At 39.9% G+C, this 27,820-nt stretch overlaps 2 protein-coding genes across 5 annotated transcripts; one reads left to right on the top strand and one right to left on the bottom strand.

Moving 5' to 3' along the window:
• Window positions 1–397: 397 nt before the first annotated feature.
• Window positions 398–16,253, bottom strand: ddi2 (DNA-damage inducible protein 2). Of its 2 annotated transcripts, XM_023954839.2 has the most exons (10): window positions 15,809–16,253; window positions 12,112–12,241; window positions 11,681–11,989; window positions 11,462–11,588; window positions 11,232–11,359; window positions 9,627–9,755; window positions 7,081–7,184; window positions 6,630–6,822; window positions 2,904–2,952; window positions 398–2,634 (listed from the first exon to the last, which is right to left on the bottom strand). In XM_023954839.2, exons 1-9 carry the CDS (start codon window positions 15,944–15,946, stop codon window positions 2,942–2,944), a joined length of 1,269 nt encoding a protein of 422 aa, XP_023810607.1. In that variant the 5' UTR covers window positions 15,947–16,253; the 3' UTR covers window positions 398–2,634; window positions 2,904–2,941. The 2 variants fall into 2 exon arrangements, with proteins under 2 accessions (XP_023810607.1, XP_023810606.1); XM_023954838.2 differs by lacking the exon at window positions 2,904–2,952.
• A 1,074-nt stretch (window positions 16,254–17,327) lies between these two features.
• Window positions 17,328–26,815, top strand: si:ch73-361p23.3 (tumor necrosis factor receptor superfamily member 4). 3 transcript variants are annotated; one of them, XM_023954837.2, is made up of 8 exons: window positions 17,328–17,455; window positions 23,268–23,383; window positions 23,508–23,621; window positions 23,737–23,871; window positions 23,951–24,029; window positions 24,129–24,382; window positions 24,487–24,591; window positions 25,394–26,815. In XM_023954837.2, the coding sequence occupies exons 2-8, from the start codon at window positions 23,302–23,304 to the stop codon at window positions 25,474–25,476; spliced, it is 852 nt and encodes a 283-aa protein (XP_023810605.1). In that variant the 5' UTR covers window positions 17,328–17,455; window positions 23,268–23,301; the 3' UTR covers window positions 25,477–26,815. The 3 variants fall into 3 exon arrangements, 2 of the variants coding, with proteins under 2 accessions (XP_023810605.1, XP_011490928.1); XR_911425.4 differs by lacking the exon at window positions 17,328–17,455 and having other exon boundaries at window positions 23,141–23,383; window positions 25,394–25,529; window positions 25,981–26,104; XM_011492626.4 differs by lacking the exon at window positions 17,328–17,455 and having other exon boundaries at window positions 23,141–23,383.
• The last annotated feature ends 1,005 nt before the right edge of the window (window positions 26,816–27,820 follow it).

Here is a 27,820-nt window from a genome sequence, read left to right as displayed (position 1 = left end):
TGAAATGGGAAGAGATAACCATTAATATATCAGGATCCAAAAAGAGAGGGGTTATCTTACAAGTTGGTTTGGTCACGTTTACTTTATGACAGGTTTATGTTTTTGTGGCTTTCCTGCTGAGCAGTCCAGGTTCTGTGGTTTTTGAACAGGACCTGGTTCTAGGGGATCTTAGTGCGAAAAATGCAGTGGAATTTTCCTTTAGTGGCCTTGAGAATCGGAAGCTAACTTGGTTGAATAACAAGGTTCAGTGCACTGTCTTTTGTGTTGGGTCCAGATGACCCCACACCTAACGTTAACATGCCTACAAGGCGCATTAACGTTGATAGCACAAGGGTTAGTACTTTAATATTGACAAGTATCAACAACAGGAAAAAAGAATGCTTCCAACTCAAACAAGTTATACAAATACTGGTTTAATTTCATTTGCGATTTATTAAAATTTCATACAAGATATAAGTAAATAATTAAATCTGTCTGAACATTGTGTGACCCAAAGGCATTCAAATGTTCAATTAAATTTATCACTAGAGGAAAAAAAATTGCCATGAAAGGCCTCATTCAAAATAAAAAAAGGGATTTTTTTTTTAAAACACTGAGGATTTGTCACAAAAATAAAAGCTTCTGAACAGGAGCTACAAACTGTATCACACGTATACACACGTGTTCTGATACACTGATACACACGTGTATCAGTACATGTGTACACATGTGCTACACTGATACACACGTGAAGAAAGAAAAATGTGTACTAACGATTTGGGATCAAAACTAAGAATTTTATGCACAGCTGTTTCACTTCAAACATGCCTGTGCAGTAAAAAAAAAAAAACAGGCTCTTTTTAATTATGGGTTGATTTTGACATCTGAGACAGAGGAATAGCCACGATTGAAAAAGAAAAGTATAGAAAAAGCAGAATTGTAGCGGAATTTCAAAGGACGAAAGCATCATTTCCTCACAAGCATGTGGGTTTATGATAGAAAACAGGAACTGATGAGGTTCAGTCTCCTTTCCCAATGTGCTATCAAAATGGGACAAAAACAAAACAGGTCTATTTTCCCAGAATCCTCAGTGAGTGGGCACCTAAAACATCTGCATGCAAACACCTGCTCAGAATTGATTCTCTGTGATTTCACATGCTCCCTTCTGAAATGAAACCTTAAAGCAAAAGAAAAAAACAAACAGAGGGAACCAGTGTCAAGTATAAATAAGACTGAGTTGGAGGCTGGAGACTCAGGACCGGCTCCCGGTCTACGTGGGCACAGTGATGCTGCGGGCCAGGAGAGCCAGCAGAGCCAGCTCCACAACCCCGTCAGCCCGCTCCAGCGCCTCCACGGCCTCCGTGGCAGAAAAGCCTGCTGCCTGGATTCTCTCAATGTGCTCTGCTGGAAAATGGTCTGTAAAGGGATGAGGAGAGGGAGGAAGAGGAGCTGGAGACGAAGACCAGGCAGCCTGAGGGAGAGGAGGAACAGAGGCAGAGGCGCTCGAGACTCCCTCCTGCTGGGCCTCCGATGACGAGGATGGGATGAGCGGGGTGGGCTCCGCGTGGAGAGAATCGTGGGCGTTTGGAGCGGAGGCTTGCCCGTCTGCAACCCCTCTCTCATGCTGCCCCTCCGGTGGTTCCCTGACCTCAGGGATGACAGCAGGACAGGGAGGAAGTTCCGGCTCAGGCTGAGATATGCTTCCGCCGTCATCTGGAGCATCTGCATCCCTCTGTGAGGATCTGTCTTCGGTTCCAGTTGGATCCTCACCCGGATCATTATCAAACACAAGACACTCGGATTGTTCCACATGAGACAAAGCAGCAGCAGCTGCAGCAGCAGCAGCGTCGTTGGCTTTGGCATCACTTGGTTCTTCATCAGATGTCATGGCAGTGCAGTGGGCAGGCTGGGTGTTTTCGGGTGTCGGGGTCCGAGGCTCAGGAGATGCTTTGTCTGCGTCGTGCAGCAGAGAGCACGGCGGGGAGCAGGACATGCTGCTGTCCTGGGACTGAGCGCGGCTGTTGGAAACCAGCAGCTCGTGGAGCTCCACCAGAGCCGCCGCCAGCGAAGGCACGCTCTCAGAGCTGGAGCAGCGATCTTCATCAGGCGTGTCCTTCTCAGAGGGAACCGCAGCGCCAGGAGCAGAGGAAGGCTCCATCTCCACAGAGTCGGGATGGTTGGGAGCTTTGGGACAGACGTCTGCGGTGTCAGAGGCGTCCAGCTCCATGGGCTGAATGGTGGACGGCTCCTCTGCTGTGCATTCTGAGCTTTCCTCCACCATGCCTGCTTCAGCATCCTCCTCATCCTCTGAGCCCTGGTGCTTGGTGATCATTTCTGTAGAGACGGCATCTGATGCTGTAGTGCGTGAAGGGAGCACATCGGGGTCACTTTGCATCGCCAGAGGATGTGGAGGAGGAGGAGGAGGAGGAGGAGCGACACCAGGAGGTGGAGAAGCATCCTCTGCTGGAGCTGAAGGCTGCAGTAAGTCAGGAGGGATCTGGCACTGCTCTGGCTCTGGAGCTCGCTCCATGGCGGCCGGGGCGGAGTTGTGGGGCTGATCAAAGCGAGGGCTTTCAGCAGGAGCGGAGGAGGGGAGCGTTTGGTCTAATGTAAATGGTGGGGGCTCTGTTGAGGTAGCCGGTCCATCTGCAGTGTCTGAGGACAAAAAGAACCAAACGGACGTTTTCTTTTAAGAGCAAACATGAGAGCTTTAGAAAACAAATCAACTTGTCATTTCCTTTAGGATTGAACATCTGTGTGCAAAGATCTTTTACTAAAATGAACTGATTTTAATGCTTCAACAACTAATTCATGGAACTAAAAACAAATTACACAACTTCCACAGCAGCAACAAAAAAACCAGCAAAATAAAAGAAAGAGCAATGGACTTAGCCTGGGTGATGGGAGTCGTGAGTTTGCAGTACCTGGTTGGTGGGGGGCTCTCCAGCAGTCTCCAAATGCATCAGTGCTGTCCTGCTCAGGGGTTAGGGCACACACCACACACATCATGCAAAGGGACGGAGAGAGTTAGCAGTCACACACAGGGCATGCACCAAACCATTGGCCTTTTCACACACGCACATGTGAAAAGGTGTCATCCAGAAACGACCGATGCTTCACTTCAGAGGGAACGTTGGAATGAACCCCCATTTCAGCAGCATTTAATCCGTCAAAATCCGTTTAAATAGTCAACCCAATTCGTTTTAAGAGTGACCTGGTTTTGTAGATGGATGAACTGTTAGCAGTTTGGTGAGATGCTAAAGCAATATTCACAGATTAGAACAGTGTTTTTCAACCTTTTTTGAGCCACGGCACACTTTAACCTTGACAAAAATCCCGCGGCACACCAGCATCCCAAAAAAAAAAAAAAAAAGCAGAAACTCTCTGTTTTGATCTACAGCCCCCCCCCCCCCCCCCCCGGAAAATCTGACGTGCATTTTTGTGATAATTGTGGCAGAAAAAGCAGGAAGTTGCAGATGTTTTTCTAAAAGATGTAATAAAAGTTAAGTTACATACAAACTGTATGTTCGTTGTGTTTTCAAGACGCTGTCCCTTTAAGCCAATGCATCATGGGAGATGAAGTGTGAAAACTGCAAGAAAACGGCAGAAAGACTCGCGTCTCTGAGCTTCATGGTTTTGTTCACTTGTTCCACGGTCTGATACCGGATTCTGTGGAAAGTTATACCGCTAAAGACGAGCTTTAGCTGGTGTTTTTGTCGGAACTGACTGAGTAATGAGCTAAATTGGAACAAGGAAGTGGAGACTTTAACCACTTCTGATTGGTCAGACTGATGACATGTGATTAAGCCTTCAAGAATGATTGGTGGAGTCGTGGAGACAGTAAAAGCTGCGGGACTTTTCCTTACACAGTTATAGCTGCAGCTATTTCGCGTTACCGTCATTCTTATCAAAATGTCTTTAATAGAATCAAATAAACACAACGAAAAAAGTATTTTATGATCGTTTATATTCCTAACTAGTCAGTGTTTTATCAGGACCTGTTTGGATGAACAAAGAGCTGATTTCCTGGAGATGGTTAATGTTTTTAGATCAGTTAATGAGGGCAATTTTCCACGGCACACTTGACCATCTCCCACGGCACACTAGTGTGCCGCGGCACACTGGTTGAAAAACACTGGATTAGAAGACTAAAATTGTTCAGTTCAGTGTTCAGCATGGACGAGGAAACCACTGAACTCTGGAGATGCCGAAGCCGGCCCCTAAATCAGACATGCTCTGACCTACTGCTACCCTTTAACCGTTTACGCCATGAATGTGCTGATTCTGACGGGGAGAAAAGCAGCTTTGAACCCACATGCAACACTTTAGAATTGCATATCGCTTCAAATCAGCTGATTTAAGTTGATCAGGAAGCCATTTAAGATGAAATTAACTGTGTAAAGCAGCGGTCTCCAACACACCGGCTTGATGTCAGACAGTATTTTAATGGAGCCGTCAGCACGAAGTTGAAGGAGGCACCAGATTTTGTTTTTAGCTTCCAGTTTCCCGTAACTTTTGAGGATTAAGTTCATCTGCAGCCGCTTTAAACTTTATTTGTACTCTAGAAATGTCTGTAGGAAGCATGTGATCTTTATGTGATATAGATTTATCCCACAACTACCATAAAGTGGATGCTAAAAAAACATCAGACGCCAACTCAGCCTCGTCTGACATAAGGTGCCACGCAGAAACACACAACAAAAGTCAATAAAACTGCTATTTTCTAAATAATAAGCACGAACGGATTGTTTAAACTACTGTACTAGCAACATCCTCGTAACTTTGGACAGCCCGATGCTGAAGATTATGCATTTTTATATTGGCGTGTGGGAACAACTGCAAAGATTCATGGTTTTTGTCTGTTAAATAACGTTTTCTTTTATTTTGAAGTCAAATGCTCTTCGCTGGTTTCCTCACTGGATCTTTTCTGCCACAAGAAACTTTCCAAATATGTTCATTATTGTTAAAGGGCCTATATCATGCATAACTTCAGCCTTTCAGAGGAGACAATAACCATACAAACTATAATATTACTTTTAGCACATAAAACGACATTTTTATGAAACAAAAGTTATTATCCTAGTTCATTTTCCTACCAGGACGTAACTCGACTGGTTCTATGAGGTACCGGCTTTCGCTCCTTGTGGGTGCCGCACATTCGGCAGCGTGTCTGCGTCTCGCCCACGACAACAAACGTCTGAACTTTTGCAGAGATGGATGTGCAAACAATGCATTTATAATAAAAGGGTTTTGTTGATCACCACTAGCTCCGTGGAGAAAGTGGGTGGGGGGCGGTGCTGGCGGCACTGACTCTTCTTGGAAGGAGCTGACCTACACGTTTTTGTGGGTTGGAAGGGGCTGGTGTTCAGAGAGCAGAGTTTTAGAGGAATACTCAGAAATGTGTGAATGAAGACAAATGCAGCTTTTGGGTTACTTTTCATGAGGAATGAACATTTTAATACACTTAAAAGCGCAAAAAATGATTTAGCATGATATAGGCCCTTTAACTTTGCTAGCTTGAGAAAGCAGCGGATGTCCACCAAATTACCAAAAGTATTGACTCACCCACCCGGTCCAGATCAGATCAGAATCAGGTGTCCTGATCAGTTGTTCTGGCCACAGGTGTAGAAAATTGTAAAAATTAGAGCAGAGACTGAGAGTCAGGCCTTCTCCACCAACATCAGTGTGTGACCTCATCAACGCACTTATGGAAGAATGGCCAAAAATTCCTAAAAAAAAACACTCCTCAACCTTGTGGACAGCCTTCCCAGAAGAGTTGAAGCTGTAATAAATCCAAAAGGTGGATTGACATCATATTGAACTCTATTAATTAGGAATGGGATGGCACTTCAGTATATATGCGAGTCAAGGCAGGTGACTGAATACTTTTGGTAACATGGTGTATTTTCGACACATTATCGAGCGACGTGACATATTTCAAGAAGGAGTCGGATGGGATGGGGAGAACCCAGGAGTTTTCCAAAATAATACTTCCTTCAGAATCATATAAGACAATGTAGGTGGAGTTTTTTTTCTCTCTCTGCGGCGAGGTACCAACTGTCCCACAGACTGGTAGCTGGAGACCACTGGCGTAAACAGTTAAAGAGTTATGGTAGTCAAAACAATGTAAACACTGGAGCTAAAGCTTCAGCTGAAAACAGAGTCACTCTCCCCAAAAGTGGCCTTAATTTACTGATGTAGGGTTTCTTTTCAATCGTACAAATCATTATCGATATGATTAATGTATCTAATTATAATATGGATCAAATTTTCTGTCTGGCTGACACGCTCAGATTCTGTGCTTTTCTCTGAGGTTTGGGTCTAACTAGCTTCAAGTGTCATTCTTCAACTCCACTGAGATTTATCCAAGAACCGGTTTGTTGTTGCATCATGAAAAACATTCATCACTTTTGGTTTTACTTACACTTTCTCTTCGTAAACTAAAATGTTTTTTTTTTTACTCTGGAATACACGTATTATGGATGATCTATGATACAAAAAAAAAAGACACATTTCTTGAGCTCCTTGTTGTGAACACCGTGGAAACAGAATGATCAGGAACTAACATTCAGATGACTGCATAAATGATAGTAAGAAGCTTTTAGAGGCACATGCAAATGTGGTTCCATGAACGGACTCCAGCTCCTCACCGCTTTCCTGTATGGACCTCTGAAGCGCCTCTGCCAGCTCTCTATCAGCTATCTCTCCTGGACGGGCGTCTTCACGGCCCTCCGCGCCGTATGCCAGCCGGGCGCACTCCGGAAGCTCCGCCTCGGACAGGAAGCGGGTTTCGGTGCCAGTAGTGCCAATTACGAGCAGGTTCTTCTTCAGGTCTATTGAGCACTGAGGGGACCAGCAGAACACATCCTCCTTTACTTGTTCATCCAGCATGCAGACAGCAGAACAAAGAAACCAAGTCTTCCTGTCTGTGCAGATCCTCATTCATAGATGCGGATTCCATCAAAACAGGGAGTAAAAAAGCAGTCAGCCGCACATAAATAATAAAATATAAACAGTTGACTGAGTTTTACCTTCTAATGAATGTTTTACTGTACAAGTTCAGATCTAAAGCTGTGGTGAAACTGAGGAAAGCCAACAGACCTGGTGTCTCTTCAACATGTCCAGCCCCAGCAGCATGTCCATGGGCTGGTCTTCCAGAATGGAGAAGGAGCAGGGCAGGAAATCCCCCTCAATCTGCACCTGAGCTGGAAACAAACACGCAACGGGTCAAACAGGAAGCAGCAAAAACCTATTTAATAAAAACATCCTGGAGAGCACTTTTGAATGAATTTTAATTGAAGTTGGACAGCATTATTTTCAAATCTATGAAAAGATTTACAACTGTTCTACTGAAGATCTTTGAAGGGAAAAGGGCAGAGCAACTGAAGTCACAAGATAAAAACTGTTTTTGGTCTTTTTAACATCTTCTCTGATGATGACATTTTAAGAAAATTTAATTCAAAATTGCATTTCTGAGTATTTCTTTATTTCTGTCAATAAGGAGCAAAATGCAAAGATTGTATTTGTGACGAAGATCAAAACTGTACGGCTGGATGGCTGCAATATTGCTCGACATTTTTATTGCAGCACGAATGTTAGGTTGGGGTTGATAGGGGCTGTAAGTCAGTGGGAGAGCGTACAAAGGCACATTAATAATGAACTACTGCCGCTCTGCAGAAACTATGTTCTAGAAAATGTCACCGGTCATTTTTTCTTTTAGGTGAAAATTGCATAAATATACTGTAAAAAAAACCCACTTACCCCAGATTAAAAAATGGGATTAGGACTTTAGATATTTGATTGAATTGAAAACGATCTCAGAACATCCTGTGGAATTTTGTTCAACTGATGTGAGATTTATAAATCAATTTTGTTTTACAAGACAATCTCCAGCCTGTCAAAGATTATGCTACTCGTCTCCAAACGTCTTCTGGAGACAGAAGAAGTCAGAGTACATATTCATTTGTGCTTTACTTTCATTTTTAAATAGTAAAAGTCAACTGGGACTCCTTTCTTATGAAAAAGCTTAATGGATTCCAGACTGTATACATATTCAAGAGCCGTAAGATGAAGTAAAGATACTTCCAACCTAAACATGACTCAGTTGATCAGCATCTGTGCTCACATTTGATTGGTTTAAAAGTTAAGATGAAAATTTGGACACCTTCTTCTTTTCCTTTGAGCTTTTCCCTTCAGGGGTTGCCACAGCGAATAAGCTTCCTCCATCTAACCCCGTCTTCTACATCCTCTCCTCGAACACCAATTACCTTCATGTCCTCCTTCACTGCATCCATAAACCTCCTCTTGGGTCGTCCTCTAGACCTCTTGCCTGGAAGCTCTAGACTCAGCTTCCTTCTACCAATAGATTCACTATCTCTCCTCTGGACATGTCCCAACCATCTCAGTCTGGCCTCTGACTTTATCTCCAAAGTGCTGTCCCTCTGATGTCCTCATATCCATCCTGGTCACTCCTGAAGAGAACCTCAGCATCTTCTTCTTTGCTACCTCCAGCCCTGCTTCCTGTCTTTTCCTCTACTACCTCTAGACCCAACAGCATGGCTGTTCTCACTGCAGTTTTTTACACCTTTCCTTTTATCTGAGCAGAAACTCTTCCATCACACCTGACACTTTTCTCCACAACCTGCCTGCACTCGCTTTTTCACTTCTTTTCCACTCTGGACTGTTGATCCCAGATACTTCAAATCCTCCATCTTTTGTCCCAGTAACCTCACTCTTCCACTTGAGTTCCTCTCATTCACACACATGAACTCCGTCTTCCTGCAGATAACCTTCATTCCTTTCCTTTCCAGAGCAAAACTCCGCCTCTCTAGCTTCTCCTCCACCTGTTCCCTTCTCTCACTACAAATTACAATATCGTCTGCAAACATCATAGTCCATGGTGATTCCTGTCTGACCTCATCTGTTAGTGTCCATCATCATTGTAAACAGGAAGGGGCTCAAAGGTAATCCCTGATGTAATCCCACCTCCAACTCCTCTATCCCCCCTACAGCACACCTCACCACTGTCCTACAGCCCTCATACATGTCCTGCACTGCTCTTACATACTTATCTGTCACTCCACACTTCTTCATACAGTATCACAGTTCCTCTCTGTCGTGAGTTTTCTCCAGATCTACAAAGACGCAGTGTAGCTCTCTCTGACCTTCCCTGTGCTTCTCTATCAACATCCTTAAAGCAAATATAGCATCTGTCGTTCTCTTTCTTGGCATCAAACTATACTGCTGCTCACAAATGTTCACTTCTGCTCCTAGTCTAGCTTCAATGACGTCTAGCCATACATTGAAGTATGGCTCATCAGCTTTATTCCTCTGTAGTTGCCACAACTCTGCACATCTCTGCTGTTCTTAGAAATTGCCACCATCACACTTCTCCTCCATTCCTCGAGCATCTTCTCACCACCTAAGATCCTGTTAAACAATCCAGTCAAAAACTCCACTGCCATGTCTGTAGGCACTTCCATACCTCCACATGTATATCATCAGGACCAAGTGTCTTTCTACTCTTCATCCTCTTTAATGCCCTCCTCACTTCCCCTTCACTACTCTTTGTTTCTTCCTGCTCCACAGCAGTCACCTCTTCTATTCTTTGTTCTCTCATTTTCTGCATTCATCAAAAGGACACCAACCCAGATGAACTCTGCCGATGATTTTCTGAGTTCCGACTCCCTTTGCGATCCCGGCCCAGCGTCGGTCCACCAGTCGCATGATATTACAGCGCTCCGCACACGCTTGGCTCATGATGGTCATCTGGGCTCCTAAGAATGAGCGACAGAGAAAACATAAAAGCCCTTCTTATTATGAAAGCATCAACTTGAAAGTAATTTAAATAAAATATAAATGCACAACATTAAAAGTAGTCCATGTGTTTCATTTTAAAATAAACTTGTTTTCAAAAAACTAGTAACACAGAGAAATGAAATGCAGAAAGCAAGTTTTTGTATGATAAAACATCCAGTTAGAAACTGATAGGATGTCATTTTAAACTTTAAGTTTCAGTTAACACAGACTACAAATTATTTGATAAATAAAATGCTTGAATGGTGGTATGCGTAGTCTTTGGCAGTGAATGTGACAGATCTAAACAATTTCTGCTTTGTATTTTGCTTCTTTAACTGACAGGAAATCAAAGCATGAGTCAGCAGTTTCTAGTTTCTTTGTAGTCATAATCTCTTCCGGTAGATTTTGCGTCACAGGCAAAAGTCAATTCAGGGTTTCATGGGAAAATTCAAAGTTAAAAGTTTAAACTTTTTTTTTTTCCTCTTACTGAACTTTAGCAAGGTGACTCAATCCTAAAGAGAAATGAGCAGCAAAAGCGGCACTGGATCATTCTGTTTGACCTGATTTCACTCAGCATTTCTGTCCTTTCCCACTGCACACCAAGAGCAAGCAGCTGCTTCTCTCAGTGCACTGTGACACCAAAAGGACAACAGTGAGGACCAGAGAAAGGCTCATGTGGAGATTGAAATGGTGAGGTTGGAGGGAAAAAAATATTTAGCATCTTTCAGAATCAGAGGAGTTCCTGAGCACCGAAGATGTTGACCCGACAAAAACAGCAACGTCTAAATCCACTTAATATATTTATTTACAAGTTAATTCATAAATCCTGTCTATAATAATGAAATACAGTAGTGTCTTGTTTATTGCAGGGGTTAAATTCCAAAAATAACACACAGAAGGTTAAGTTACAGACGTTTATGGCTGTAAACCCCCTCAACACACTTTATACAATTTTCAGACAGGATAACATTTTTACTCTTTGCTCGTACTCGACTGTGAAACTTTGTTCTAAAGATGAGCAGCACAAACATGCAGATACATCTTATTACCACCCTAATTCTTGTCAAACAATTTGTACGGCACTTGAAGTTCAGAGATTCACATATCTGTTACATGTGTGGTTCACGATACTGTTTACTGAAATTATGAATGAGTGCTTCCTGAAGATAATCAATCGCTTGATTTTGTTACTTGAAAAAAATCAATCTGATCAGAACCAGATTACGAAACTTTGCAAAACTATAAAATGAATGAACTCAGTAGGGGTGGGATTATCTAAATTCCCTTCTTCCCACTCCTTTTCAAACAATAAATGTGACTGAAGTGTGTCTTTGTTTTTTTATCTATGCATTTAATCATTTCTGTAATGAGTTTAATAAATCTGTGTGTTTTTGTATTGACTACAATTAATGCTTGAAATCAAAATCAATCATATCAAAATCAAATCAAATTACCTGAGTCAACAAAAGCTTTTACTGGGTGGCCATTGACTCTGCAGTTAATGTACAGCATAACCACCTGTCCAAAGCTTTCTGGGGCTTCCTCCATTGCAATGGTCATGTTTTCTTCCACGTTATGTTGCCTGAAACATGAACAAATGTCATTAAAGTGATAACTTGGCCTAATTCTAACATGATGGACTGATTTCTGATTTGATGTCTTCGTTTTGAACGGCTTTCTCTACCTGATGTCTTCTTCAATTTTTGCCTGGGCTTCTAAATCAAACGGATCCGCAGTCAGAAGTCTGATTCGCTCTTGTTCCCTTTTGGCTCGATCCTGCTGCTGCTCCAGCAGCACTTTGGTAAAACGCTCTGTAAAAAAACACAAAACCCACAAATGTGACCCATTCCTTTATAAATCAATAACCGTAACACAAAGTCTGAGAAAAATGAATGTTTTCCACCTAAATCTCCACTCAGCAGGGCCTCAGCCAGTGGAGGGTTTCTTTCTTTTAGGAGCGAGAGCTCGTGTGGATTTGATAAGAGCATCTGCTGCAGTAAGGCGGGGTCGTCCAGACCCTGGGGGAGGGTGCCACGAAAGGCCGTAGGTGTGGAAGGCTGTGGTTGCGGCTGTGGTTGCGGCTGTGGTTGCTGCGGCTGCTGCGGTTGAGACGGCTGTTGCTGTGGCGGCAGCGGCCTTGCAGAGCTGCGCTGATTGGTTGATGAAGACGTACCTGGGACTGTGATGGAACGAAAGTCAATGCGGGGCAGACCTGAGGGGAACAACAGATAAGGAGAAGTTAGTGCAAAATATATTGATAAAAATCTGCTAATACCTTTGCATTTGTTTGATTTCATTTCCATGAGCTGCATGACTCTTTTTCATCGCCGTTACCTGACAGGGATGGCAGAGTCGGTGGCGGCCTTCTGTCCGCTTGTCGTAGAACCACGACATCGCCATCCTTAACCCCATAATTCCCCAAGGCACGCGTGGGGTCCTTCAGTGGCTGCTCTACATATGTGATCTGAAAGTAGAAATGTTCAAAATCACTGCGCTGTTAAATCCTTTCCTCTTTCATTCTTATTCACATTCTGACAAAAATAACAGCCACCCTCCAACAATTGTTCTACTACAAAACTCCTCTAACGTGCGACTTTAGAAACCCTAAATGGAGGCCACGTTCAGCTCCAGCGTTGCACCCCCCCCCCCCCCTTGTGGTCTTCTTGATCTGTGTCATGGTGTCAGTGTGTCACAGCAGTTTGTGATCACACTTTCTGTTTCCAGCGTGCCCACTATAATGTGTCAACAAACAGCAGCAGTTGTGAAAGTAAAAGGACAAAGTCCTGCCTGTGGGTTTTTCTGCAGCAGCTGAAGCTGATTAAACTGACACCTTACTTCAGTCCCACAACGACGAAGCAACCAATTACTGAGGAGGGAACGCCTGTGACAGGGCTGGACTCAACTACATACTAACACGCCGTTTCATTTTAGAATTCAAATTAAATTGCATTTTAAATCAAGGATTTTTTGTTTTATGAGAACATTATAACTGACAACATTTGTAAAAAAATTTTTTAAAAAAAGTCAACAAATCTTCAATAAAAACCTGTCAGACTTCAACTAGAAGATTTTTAACTTCGAATCCAAAAAAGATTAAGTTACAGTGCAACAGATTTAAAGGAATAAACAATATTTAATACTTCAGTGGTTTTTTTTTTTTTAAATCAAACTTGTAAATAGAGTCTTTATTCTAAAGTTTGACAACATTTCTGCTAAAATTAAAATAATCTTTGTTTAACGGGTCCTAGAGTGGGGCATTTGTTAGTCACCAACTAAATAAATATTAAAAGAGAGGTCTGTAATGTTCATTATAGATAAACTTCAACTGTGAGAGACAGAATGTCTAAAAAGAAAAAGTCCAGAAAATCACATTGTTTCATTTTTACAGAATTTTTTCTAGAAACAAGCAAGACTTCTGTTGCTCACAGACCTGTAACTTTAAGAAGATCTTCTATCCTCCACACATTACAACAGTTTGAACAGCTTATCTGTATAGAAGACATTTCCACATCCTTAAACACTCGGGGTGTAACCTCTCCACCATGATCAAGAGGAAAGAGCTGTCAAAGGACACCGGGGACGAGACTGTAGACCTGATTAAGGCCGGGATTAATCAATTTACAATAGGAAAGGCCCTCGGTAAACACTATACCCACTTTGCACATGGGGGTGGAAATGGGGCCGATTTTCTGTAAACGACCTATTGCATTCTCCAGCCCTGTTCCTCGTGACCTACCGCCCTGCTTGTTTTGCAGCTAGCCTCACTTCAGTAATTACTGGTCACCTGGATCCGGTGTGTTCAGCCAATCAGAAACTGGGCTCACTCAATCCAGCTAATCAGCAAGTACTGAACTGGGGTTTGCTGCAAAACAAACAAGCCAGTAGGTCACGAGGAACAGGGCTGCGTAAAGGAAGAATGCACGGGTCCATGTATGGTGAGACTTTGGGCAAAACCCTCCTTCCGTCAGTCAAACACACAGAAGTTGTGGTTATGTAGGAATTATTCCAATGTTCTGGAAAGCTCTAACCAGTCTCTGGAGCTCAATCCAACAAAGAATCTGTGGAGGGAAGTCTGTGTTGCCCAGCGACAGCCCTACTACATCACAGCTCTTGAGAAGATCTGCATGAAAGAATGGACCAAAATAACAGCAATAGTGTGTTCCTATCTAAGGAAGATCTACAGAAAACATTTGACTTCTGTCCATGACCATCATTAATAGTATTATATTATATTATACTTATTATTTATAAGTTTTGACCTTAAATTTACATTTTGACTCTGTCTCTCAAGGTTCTAGTGCATCTATGATGAAAATTACAAACCTCTCTCATCTTTTAAAGGGGGACAACTTGCAGAATCTGTGACTGGCCTATTTTTCAACAGCACAAGGACAAAAAATTACTGTTCATTTTGCAGCCACACTGACAAAATATGGATAGCCTCATAGACGTCCCTCTGCTCAAGAGACAACCAATAGCAGAATTATCTTTTTGCAACCAGGCTAGATTAAACAACATGTTTCCCTGCTGTCTGGGAGGTGGCAGCCTGATAGTTCTGTGGCCCCAAAGTGCAAATCACACCGACTAATCACTCAACGCAAAAACATATTAAAGATCACAACAACAATTTAAGAAGCAAAATAATAAAAAAAGAACATTACATTTTAGAAATCAAAACAAAATTCCAGAAACCGATACGGAATAAATAAATAAAAAAGAAACAAAAAGGAAATATTTCAGAAAACAAAAATAATTTGTAAATATCAACATTAAAAAAATAAACAAGAAAGCGGAAAATGTAAGTGTTATGGGACATTATGCATGATCCCGCTTGCTCATGTTTTCAACCGGAAATCTACTTGACGACTATAAATACGAACCCCCCTCGCATTCCAAGCAGGAAGTACCTGCTGGCTCCAAAAAACTGAAATCCCATAGACGTTAATTGAGAAATAAATAGTTATTACTGAGTCACTCTATTGGTTAGAATAACCACTGTCTTGTTAATCCTAAATTTTTATCATTATATTAATTTCCTTTATCGCAAGTTATACAAGTTATAAACTGACCAATTAGATGCCTCAGTAAAAGTAAGGGGGGAGGGACCCACTAGCCCCCACCTCATATGTTTGACAGATTCTCCCCACTGCTTTCAGTGGAAGGGGTATGGACTTTAAACATACTTACTCATGTTTCACTAAAGATTTCAGAGTTGATCAAAATAACGTCCTACTTTCAGGACAATTGTTGGGTGGAAAAGATAATTTCTTTGAGGTGAGGACATTTTTGTAAATGCAGTTCAACAACACAGAAAAAAAGTTCAGGAGAGCAAAACTTTTAACCTATAAAGAAACATTAAACACTTTTAAAATTCTTTTTAATTTTTGTAAATTCCAAATGTTTACAATTCTTCATGTACTTCATGCTTGGGTGGAATTTTTAATATGCAGAAGTTTGCAATTATAAATGTGAATAAATGCACCTCAACATAAATTTCTACATTAAAACCCACACAATAACATCAATCTAAGATACTAAGACAAATGCTGTCTTTTAAAAAATGGCTGTTGTTAGGAGGCCTTAAACCCCTATTGCACTATTTTTAGTATTACTGGTTCAAATTGACCAGCTGCCTGGTATTTTGTTGTTAATAAAATAAAATAAAAACTAAAAGTAAATACAAAACACTACATGTCGAAAAATACGTCCTGAAGTATTTAGGATCGTTTTTGTTAGGACGTTTAATTTTGTTTTAAGTGAAACGTTTTCAGTTTTCTTACAAACTAAAACAACAAACATCTTAAAAACCAAACTATTACTGGCTCCATAAACGTTTAAATTAGCCTTTAATTGGTCTAAAATGCGTCTAAAACCCATAACGAATAGAAAAGGTAAGAATCATAGATATACGAACAATAATGAGGCAAAGTTTCGCAACATTTTACAAAGTCCGATTCATGCTAGCAGCTCAGCTAGCTAGGAGTTAGCCGCTAGCTATTAGCTATATGGCTACATGTAAGTGGGCTCTTGCCTGAATTTCCCCCGCAGGAATTCCCGACTCCAGTTCACAAAGTGCTACAAAGTCTCTCAGCTCCAACTCCGGGGACACCTCGAGGGCAAATGTGCTTTCTGGGCGATCCCTGGGTGCGCAGAAAACGGTGACCAGCATCGCTTTTGGGGCAGGACCACTGGACAAACCCTGACAGAATGCGGTCCCTTTAGTTCCTTGTGTCAGACTAAAAATCACGATGAACTTATGGATTTTACTCAAAATTGTAAACACTTTTTGGATTTGAAAAAATGTAAAAACGCTTTACTGGACCGAAAGCTAAACTCGGTGACTGATTTAGACTTAGGAGGTAAATACGTGCAGTGACAGTTTCTCTTTTAACAACAAAATAAGTATTGCTAAAGCGTGAGTAGTTTCTTCTTCTGCGTTTACGTAACATTGCTATCAGTGTGGAAACAGCGCCATCATCAGGAAACACTAAAAACTACAACTTATGTTAGTGTTGGAATCCCCCTCCCTGAGCAATCTATTGAACTTCTTGTGGCAATCTTACTAGTAAACACTTTCTGTGTTGGGTGTTCCAAATACAAAAGAGTAAATATGTTTATATATGTTTAAGATTTATAATTGAATTAATTATTAGGTGAACGTATGATTATTTTTCAATCAGATTCATGACTTCTAACCTTCAGAGATTGTGCAAAAGACGACGGGAGCTGGGCAGAGTGAAAGTCAAGCTGGCAATAAAAAAATCCTCGCAAATGTGTGGATTCTGGTGCTCCAACAGTGTTTGTCACTTTATTAATACTGATCATCAACCTTATAAAGCCCAGTTGAACCGCTGCTGTTTCAAAATACCCATGAATAAAACCCAAGTGTCACAATCACAAAAAAGTTGGTACAGTCAGCATGTCGAGGAAGAAACTGATGACCTCATCATTAAAGGACACCTTAAAGAGCTACTCCACCCCCTTGACTGTTACAGAGTAATTATCCTGTATTTGATATGAATTGATTAACAGCTTCTAAAGATTATTGAAATAAAAACAACAAAATACATTAAAGCATTTATTTTTTCTTAAAAGCTTTTGCTTTTCCTCTTGACTCCTTTACAACTCTGGAATCAAAAATCCATAGATATATAGTTCAATATCTTCTTTTTCTACATTTACTTATATGTTCACAGACAAAAACTTTGAACAGTCTGCAAATGTAACAGACCATTTAGTGACAACGTTTTGGTTGAAACCATCTACAGTTAATTGAGAAAGTAGATAAGATAGAAAACACCAGCAGGTTGACATTCAGTCTTATAAGGGTTCTGTTTAGTTTAGTTTTTATGTTTTTGGCCATGTTCTGGTACTGTAAGTGTTCTGTTTGGTCTGTGTTTGGTCTGAATGCAGACTGCTGTCAAGGGGACTTTCCTGTTCTGGATTTAAGCTTGTAAACAAAACCATGTGACTAAAGATGTCTTCACTCATTGGTCAGGGATTACTAGGGCAGGGCAAAAATTATGGAAGTCCTGCACTTTCAGTTTATTCACATTTTGAATTTCACTCACAATTTTAAACCCCTGTATCAACGTCAGGTTCCACACTTTTTATTCGCTTTCTTGCTTAGGTGTAAACATGTTGCAGGCTGGTTACTGGCAAGAAGCCAACTAAGAAGGTACGAGGATAAGAGTTTATGCCTTATAGACTGTTGTTAAACAGTGAAAAGCAATTTGTATCATGTTAAACATAGAGAATGTATTTATATGACCACATTTCAATGAGTCTCTGTGTTGGCATTATTTTAAGACAATTTATTAGCAGCTACCAGGTAGCTTTAAGGATGATGTCATAGCAGCAGCTGTTGACACAGAAAAGCATGTAAGAAGCATTTTCAGAAGTGTTAAACTAAACGTTCAAACAAATAAACAGATGAACTCTTTTTTTTCTGTTTGATAATATGACAATTGTTGCTTTATATTTGTCCGTGGCTCATCAGTTCCTGCATTCCTACTCTGTTTACATCGGCCACGGTGGCCGTTTTGGTTCAGCTGCTCTGCTCTGGGAACAGGTAGTATTCAGACTGAGGAGTCTCAGAGCGAACCGAAGATCAGTCCTTTGGGAAACAAACCGAGACCACCTCCAAAGATGGGTCCGAGAGCGGTTTCTGGTCCCGCACCAGGGTCCACTTGGGTGTTTTCAAATTGAAAATTTGTTCTGGATTATCGGGGGAAAATAAAATCTGTTTCACTTTAAGCAAATAAAATGTGTCCAGTCTGAATAGACCCTTAGGGGGTTTTCAGACTGTGTCCTTCGGGTATATTCCGACTGGGAAAACCGACAGAATTAGCTAAATTTGGTCCGGATCGAGTTCTGAACCTTGCGTCTGGTCTATATTCAGATTACCGTCAAGGGGACTTTCCTGTTCCGGATTAAAGCTTGTAAACATAGTTTAACATTGTCTAAGGGCGTTGCACTTTGGGTTCTGTTTTCCTTTAATTCAACTTCCTGTCGTATTTTGAAGGTTTCTTCCTGCCTGTCTTAGTTTGAGTTTTACTTCCCTGTTCCAATCTCCCTTTATCGTTTTCCCCTGTGTCTCATCTGTCCTGTTTGTATAAATGTCTTGTCTCTGCCTTCCTTGTTGCTAGTCCATACTGGCGGCTACAGTGTTTCATTGTGTCCCCCGGCAGTTGGTTGTTTGGTTTTCCTACTTGCCAGCGCCTTTTGTTTTGTCAAAAATCCCGTGTTTTTTGGAAAACCCTGCCTCCGTCTCTGCATTTGGGTCCTGCACCATGCAACCCGTCGACATAACAAAGGGTGTATTGCAACATCTCACAATATTACTCTCACAATGGTAATCCAATTCATGACTTCGGTATTATTTTTATGCTAAATTTTCATGGCAATACCTGCAGAAGTAGAGCATAATTTAAGTGACCGATGTATTTTAAATTTAAATGAGGGGTGATATAGTTTCATAATTCTTAATACTGAATATATTTTAAACTGAAAGCACAATAAGGAGCAACAGAGCATTAGTCAGTTTAATAGATGAATATGAAAATTAAGCTTTCTACTTTGAAATAATAGAAATCACAGACCAGATAGAGAACTTGATACCTGTATGCCTTTGACCTTAATATCCAGATGCACATTCTTTGTTACGCATCAGACCCAATCTAATTTATATTCTTCTCTAAGTCACTGACAAAGCTAGAAAGCAAACCAATCCACAACTTTTACCCTCACTCAAAAGAAAAATCTAAAATATAGAGCAAAGCAGAGAGCACCTTTTGATGCAACATAGATTATCTTGCAGTGAAATCTAGACACCACTTCCTTTAGAAGGAGCGTTGTTCTTGTTTTTGCGAACAAAAGGGATCATGTAGTCAGGTGTCAGGTCAGATCACATGGCAGATGTGATGTGAAATTATATTTTGTGTTCTGCTCCAGTCCTTTTCAGACAAAGATGATCATCAACTGACTTTTTTGTGTTATAAATTCCCCCTTGAGCTTCCTCCCATTCCTCATGTTTTTTGTAGTGTCATTCCACGTTGTTTTTTTATTTCATTTTATGTCTCTTTTTGTTGAGTGTGAGGGGTTGGAAAGGTTTGAGGGCATTCTGGGTGTTTTATAATTTCATTTGTAATTGTTTTTAACCTGTAAAGCGCTTTGTGTTTCTGCTGCATGAGGAAGTGCTTCATAAATAAAGTTTGAATTTGATTTAGTTGGTTTAAAAGCTTACAGTTAGGTACTGCATAAAATCACAATCTGACTTTAGATCTAGATGGGTTTAACAGCTGGCCTGTAAAGGGAGGACTCATCCTGGTCCCCGGTACTGCTCTGGTGTAATCACAGCTGTTTCTGTAGCAGCATTACAATTTAGCAGGTGTACCAAGAAAAACAAGATCAAAACGAATCCTTAAAGTTGCTATCCAACAATAAAAAAAATACTGGAGAAAACATTATTTTCCAAGTAAATCCAGGCCGGTTGATTTGCTTTTGACGCAAAACAAAGGCCTTTGATGACCTACTTTCCTTTGGCTTTCTAACTCAGCTGAAACTGAGTCATCACATTAGTTACTCCCAAACACTATTTAAGGTTTCTCCACAAGTATGTCAAAAGAATTCGTGACCTGTACGACCGTTGCCAACCGTTAAATGGACATTCTGAAAATGTAAAAATAACATTTACTTTTTTTTTGGCAAAAGGTTTTCATGTTTTTTCCCCAAAGTCAACCGAAGCGTTCAACAGCAGATTTAAGGGAGGTGTGTGTGGGCAATGTGCAGATGCACCGCAGATGTGGTTGTTTCCATGTGTAAGTCCTTTTCTTACTGGCGATTCAACAGAAACGCTTTCCGACATCTGAAAAGCAGTTCACCTACGGTATTTTTTTTCCGAGAAACAGTTTAGCGAAATAATAACAAGCATGTTAAAAATAACTTTATTCAAATAGTTTCTAAAAATTGTCTTGTAATAATCCACTTGTGTTAAAAAAAATAGCTTAAATGAATTCAATTAACACAGAACTGTAAACATTTACCAGTCAAGACCAAAATCAAGTAATCATGTATACTTCATAGTACAAAAATATGTTTACATCTTTATTAAAAAAAAGTTTTTTCTTTTAGTTGATGCAACCTTAAGAGGAGACAATTGATCATCAATGTCAACAATTCACTCGGTACAATACATACACTGACCAAAAATATAAACGCACCACTTTTGTTATTGCTCCCATTTTTTATGGTATGAACTCAAAGATGTGAAACATTTTCCACATACACAGAGTAACCAGTTCTCTGAAATATTGTTCACAAAAGTCCCACTCCAATTATTTTTTGAGTTGTGGGTGGAACCGTTGGCACAAAGTAAGCCTGCCTTCAATTCCCATCAACCATTTGTTTACACACAATCCCCAACATCACACTACTGGTCCAACCAAAATGGTGAGCAATACTGGAGCTATACAGCCGTACAGTTTGGAGGCAGAGACCAGCTCAGATGAGGAAAAGTAAGACGTGAATCTATTTGTCTTCAAGTGAATGCATCAGAATGAAAAGGAGCTGGGAGTTTGTGGCCAGCTAATTCCAACAGCATTTTTTGTCTCCACATGACTCACAACAATTTGAATAAAAGAAATAATCAGAAATGGAATGGTACGCTTCATTTTCTATATATATATGTCCTTCATCATGAGAAGAATGCCACAAGAGCGTGTTAAAAAACACAATTTTCATTGGAGTGAGTCTTTAACACAGAAATTTGACTTATTTGCATCCATTTTGGGAACCTACTGAATCCCTGTTGGTGCAAATGCAGCTACTGTTGGGCAAAACTGGGGTGGGGGTACGTCCTGTTGCCACGTAGCAAGGCCACACACTCGTGAAGCACTGCTCACCTGTCTTCCCCTCCCGCACATTCCTGCTTGAGACGTATTTAAACCACGAAATAAAAGCTCCCAAACCGATCCTGACCCCTCCATAAACGATGTCTCTCCACCTAAAGCTGTTTTTGGCCAATAAAGTTAGAATAAAACCCCCCACTATTGGGCTGGAAACTGCCCAATCCGGCAGTGCGGCTAATTTTTAAATACCAGCTTCCTTAAAATCGGTCAGTTAGCTTTAGCATTACATTGTGTACTTATTAAAAAAAAAAAACATGTTTTAATGAAACTAAAAACCACAAATGGTTAACAGGTGTTGATTCACTCATGTGGTCTTCTGTGGGGGGGGGGGGGGGGGGGGGGGTTGTGGAGAGGAGGACTGTCCTTGGAGCAGTACTCAATCTCTGTTATATTTTCTTTAAGATTTAAAAAAGAAAGTCAAACTCTTCCCTCATGGAATCAGTTAATCGTCTATTTGCCCCACAGACCCTGACTCATCCGGTTTATCTGAGATCTTGAAAGCAGTCGATCTCAAGCAGTGCCACAGTGTTAAGAAAAATCCCCTTTTTTCAGTCTGGAGCTCACAGATGTTTTGTACCGCTGGAAGAAACATAGGTTAAAACCACATATCCTGTGGAAACACGGCGATCTAATCTCACAAACTGCAAAAAACAAGTCTAAGACTTTCATTCATCCAGGTTGATTCCATTACAGTAGTAGGTTTAGGGGCTGTCATCTGGACTTAGTTTTTTAAATGCATTTTTAATGCAAAAAAAACATTAAACCAAAATTGAAGTATTGTGATTTTTACGATCCATTTCTGTCCAGATCGTTTTAATGAATGCTTGAATTGGATAAAAACAAAAGCCTAAGTCTACAACAGATTACAGGGCAAAAATATTTGATGCTTTCAAAGATTTAAAACTTTGATTTTAGACATTCAAGATATTTTACCAGGTTGGAAGCTGCTTTAACTAATTTTTGCTCTACACCCAGCTTTTCTTAAAAATCGGCACAATTGAGACTTTTTTATTGTCTCATTAGGAGCTAGGATCAAAAACTAAGGAAGTTTTTATTAAAATGAGTCAAAATCATTTTGCTCCAAACTTTTTATGATAGAAAGATTTGGTTTAAGACTCAAAAAATCAAATTGCATTTTTGATTCAATTTCAAGGATGTTATTTTTTATACATTTATACAGATTAAAAAAGAGAGACTGGAATTCATCGTTAAAATTTTTGAAACAAAAATTTAGATTTGTGTGCTGAGACTAGGTGCTACTTTTAGAAGATTTATTAAGATGGGCCAACTTGATTGTTTTCTTATTCTGTTCACATTTTGCTCTAAAATTTATTTCCACCTATTAGACTATCTTTTTGTCACTGTTATCAAAATGAACTAAATTTAATGAATTTCTATAGTTACTTACAATAATAACTCCAAAAATACAAATCAATTTTTTAGAACAAGCAAAAAATATTTATTATTAGACTGTAGAACATTCAATTAGAAGAAATTCTATTGAACAATTACCTTTTTAGCTTATTATTGCTTTTTTGACTGCTTGTGAAGGACTCCTTGTTTTAGATTTTGATATTTTATTATAAGATTTCTTGTAAAGTAAAAATGACATGGCATATACGAATCATTGTACTACTTTCTAGTGGTTTTCTTCTTAAATTAGTGCTCTTTTCCTGTTTTAGGCTGCCTCTTTTTGCAGTGAAGGACCTTTGGTGTAATCTCTGTACTTCTGAGCAAGCAATGAGCAACAGCGGAGAAGAAAATTCCTTCTAAATGGGAGATTAGGAGGAAAACCTCATGCAGAAGTAAACTCAGCACGTTTTAGTGATCAATTGTTTTCACCTTCACAAGATTTCACATTTAAATCAACTTTTTAAATTCTTCAGACTTTAAATCTTTAACCAAATAAAGTTTTTTTTCCAAACAGATGGTATGAGTGCTTGCAAACTTTGCTTCCTCAGCATTGGTGACACACTTCAGACAGAATGAGATTGAGTTGTCAAAGCACGTGTGGGTGTGTTTAAACAGTGAAACAGTGGTGGCACCCCAATGTTACTCTCATTCTGTGGCGCCTCACTCCAGATCAGCGTGACTCTGTTCATTAAGAAGAACGACAATGCTTCTGTACACGCCATTCATTCTTTTTCTGGTCCTAAACGGAGTCCCGACTGACACGAATGCCGTCGACTGCGATCCAGGTAAAGCAGGGTCCTTTTTTTCTCAGAATTTTCTTCCAAATCTTCTTTTTTTTCCCTTTGCTATTTCATTTTGATGTACTTTGTGTTGGTATAATTAAATTGTGCTCCTGACTTTATCATGAAGGCCACTGGGTTACTTTTGAGGGAAGAAAGCGTGTCTGTAAACCCTGCAAAGAAGGATATTTCCAGCCAGAAAAAATGCAGTCTAAATGCAATCCCTGTTTAGGTTGTGAAACAGGTAAAACTTTTGCTGTTTTTACAGTTTTAAAGGAAAACCAAACAAAAGAAGTTGATTTTCATGTTCTGCTCTTAAGGAAATAATCAGCTCTTTCTTTTTTTCCCTTGTTTTGTAGAATCAGGAAGTTTTGTGCAAGAAAAGTGCACCCCTGTAAAAAATACAAAATGCCAGTGTCGTGACGGATTTTCCTTCTTAGCATCAGATTATTCTATTTGCCAGTGTAACAAAGGATTTGGTCTAACAAAAAGAGGTACTGAAGTCAGAAAACAGATGCTTTTCAATTTTCAACTTGTGTTTTCAAATAAATCTTACACATAATCTCCCATCAGGTGACCAAATGGTGTGTTCAGAATGCCCCCCAGGACATTTTAACCCAGATTATGACAAACCCTGCAAAAAAATGACTGAGTATGATCATAGTATCTCTAAGATTCACTACCTTGTATTCTTTTTTTCATGAAAAAAGATGTTTACATTGACAGCTGTTACTTTTTATACTCGTTTCAGCTGCAAAGACGCAGGAGTGAAGGTTCCTGGAACCCCAACCTCTGATGCTGTCTGTAAAGAAAAAAGTGAGCTGACAATCGCATCAACTTCCACTTCTAAAAGAGCTGCTTCTGTCACGCTCGTAACCCCCCGCCAGCAGCAGAGGGGGACTCGGACGCCAAAGACGCGTCCCGTTATCACTACCACAACAAGTCCACTACCAAAAGAGCCCAAAGGACAGCCCCCTTCAAACACAAGTAGTGAAAACCACTTTGGTAAAACACCAGCTGCCCTCTAAATTTCATTTTCTCTCCTCAGAATAAAAATTCTTCTTACATGAGCTGTAGTTCAATAGTTGTTTGTTGTTGTTTTTAACCAGGTTTGGGTCTCCTCATGATTGGAATTGCTGGGCTGCTCCTCCTCTCTGCTGTGACCTGCAAGCTGCATTTCACGCCTTGTTGGAAGAAAAAAGGAGCACCGCACAGTATGTTTGCTCTGCATGTTCGCACAGTCTGATTTAATTCCAGCACCACGATATATTATCATGCCAGAAAGGTCAAAAGCTGCACAGGTTTGCCGGGCAGAAACATCTGCTTCATTTTGTAAGAAGCCTATCCAGATCCTGCAGGACTGAGCCTCACCTGAAACATCACTGAAACACAATAAATGTAACACAAATGTGTTCTAATTTGGGTTTAACAACAATTTGATTCAGATCACATTTTGTGGTTGCTGATTTGTTGTTGGTTCATCTTGAACGATCCAACGCGATTTGATTCTCTGACCTAAAATGGATCCAAAACATCTTAGGCCAAAAATTCGATTTAATTTAATGTTGCTGTCATCACGTGTGCGTTGTCTGCTGTGATGGCACTTAGTCGTTTTTATATTATAGTAAAAATAACCTACTGTGACTCAATCCAAATGGTATTTTCTAATACAGTAGTGATTGTATTCAGTTTATTTAATTACGTAAAGGATTTTATAATGGCGTGGGTCCATTTAATTCGATTAAAAACTTGCCTCAGACAGATCGATTTGGTTGGATTGTAGGAATATGAACCTATTCATTGATTAAGTCAATTAATCATTATTGGAATTTACAAATGCTGATCAATGGATCAATTTTGGTTCTGCTCTTATCCATGACATTAAATGTTCTGCGCCAGCTCCATTCACATTTTTGTAGCTTTAAAGGTGCTGGAAAAAAAGAGGCTATTGGGACTGAAAGTTTGACACTTATCTGTATTCGTCCAAACTTACCATGACTTCATCTTTGTTTGCAGTGGAGGAGGACTCATTCTGTAAACCAGTCAAGGAAAGTGGTGATGGCATCGATTCCTCCCTCCACTTGAATCCAGAGCCTTGATGCAAATCATTTCTTTTGTGTGACTGTGTCATCAAAATGCTGAGAAATGACAGGTCAGATGATTTCTTCTGAGAAGTTTGTACAGTTTTCTTTGTGTTCTTTGTTTTTATGTGAGACATGTACTTTGTTGTGTACCGCGACTACTTTTGCAGCCATGTGGTCAATATTTGACTTTCATTTTGTTCTGTTGGAATATAATAATAGAGAAAGTGCCAAAAAAGAACGACATACCTCACTTTTTAAACATTTGCACAATAGCATGTGTTCTCATTCTCTTAAATGACTTTTACCAACATATGCAAATTTGACATTTTAATTTGTCCTTTTGTGTACTGTGACTTAAGACAAAAGTACCAATGCTATCCTGCCTAAATGTTTCAACATTTATGTATCCTGAGATTTTATACACCTTCTATTACCTTGGAATCTACTTAAAATGTGATTTAATCTCAGTGTTAGCTTTTTGTTGTAAAAATGTCTCCTTTTCTTTGGCTTTTTGCTCAGGTTCAGAGGGAAAAAAGTCAAGTAAACATGTTTTCTGTGGGGTTGGGGGAATTCCCTTGTGGAGATAAACGTGTCTATATTCTGCTGGTGAGAGAAGCCTTCTTACATTTCTTGCTTTTGCCCTTTGGAAAGATTGATTTAGTAAATGTGAGGACTTTTCTTGGTTGTTTATAGCAGGTGTTTGTCAGGAACAGACAGTCAGAGGAGTTGTGAAAGCATCCTCGCATCGCCTCTCCTCATTTACATTTCACTGAGAAACAAACCATGCACCCAGCATAAAGCTGCTCACTTGGCTGAGTTTAATGCCTCGCTTGGATCAAACTGTTTTCTTTCACTTTGTTCCCAAAATTAAGCGTTGTTTTTCCTTTAAAAGGATTTAGATGAAAAAAACAATAGTAATAACAATGTAGAAATACATTAACTGGTATTTATCTCTCACTATCGCTTTAAATGAACTGATGTAAAAGTTACTCAGGCTGTAGAAAAAGTGTTTCTTGTAGTATTCTTCCTATGTTAAATATCATTTTTGTTAGCAGTGCATTAGTGTTTATGTAATCTTTTACTCCATCTGCTGGTTTTGCTGAAGAAAAAAAAAACAGTGACAGAAAGAAAACTGCACAGAGGCCCCAGTAAAGATTTACTCTGAATGTGAAGAATCAGGAAGTAGAAGTGTGGTTTTAAAGAAATGCAGTCACTTGTAGGGTTTGCAATGCAAACCCAGCTGCTTATCTAACGATGCAAAGCACAGACTGGCGTTTTTAAAAGTTTTACATCTGCTTGTCAATTTATCTATTGTTTTATGGAGACATTAAAATTACAATAAACCAAAATAAAATGTTTCTGTTTTATTTTGTGTGAAATGTTTGTATTTTTGTGTTTTTACTTTCACTTCACAACCCTTTTACTACACCTTTACTCATTAAAGAGTAGACGTCGGACATCGTGCATACACCTTTTGTAAGGGTATCCAGTTTAGCAACTAGACTCTCAAAATAAAATCATTGATCTATGCAACACCTTGAAAACAAATATATACTATTTAATAAATTTTTATCTTAGCTTTCTTTGCTTTGATGTGTTACATTTATGCCAACATATCCCAATCACAACAAAAGTCCAGAATTCAGCAAATATTCTCTTCAGTCGCTCTCACTCAGCGTGAGACAAAGTACACTCTTTATGCAGCTCTTCATAGCACACAAACTGCGACTGCAAGTAAAATACTCACCTGCAACAAGTAAAAACTTTTGACTTTAAGCCGTCGGTTGCCTCTAATATAACCCCCATAAGACGCCACCCACTCCTGCTACAGTTGTGGTTGGGAGAAATTCCTCTAACTACTGGGTTACGTCAATGGAAATGCATAGTGTTCGTCACCACACCACCAACAGGTCTGCTTGATGTCTGCTTGAGCACCATCAAAAGAAGTGACTGTCTTTGAAAAACTGTGAAGCCGATCATCAAGAATCAAGCGGTCACGTGGTTCATGACTGTCCCTACCTACGTAATTGTTAGATAGTAAGTTAGTCAACAACCAAAAAATAGAAAAAAATTTTTTTTGTTTATTCAATAAGACGACGATGACAAATGACGAAAAACCAAACTATCAATAAGAAATCCTTCCTAAATTAAGTGTGTGACGCTTTCATAGAAAAATACTGATATGCAGTAGGGATGCAACGTTTCACTCCCCTTTGATTCGGTTTAATTGTGTAACATGTGGTTCCGTTTTAAACCATAAATTCTGGCATCAATGGTAGATATTTGGCTGTCTGTCAGATTGATCAATTTTTTTTTAATTTACACTTAGACATCCAATATTTCATAGGATTTTATTGAT

Source organism: Oryzias latipes, chromosome 5, assembly GCF_053564925.1.
Source record: "Oryzias latipes strain Hd-rR chromosome 5, Olatipes_Hd-rR_3.1".
Classification (NCBI taxonomy): Eukaryota; Metazoa; Chordata; class Actinopteri; order Beloniformes; family Adrianichthyidae; genus Oryzias; species Oryzias latipes.
This window is presented reverse-complemented; position numbering and strand designations above follow the sequence as displayed.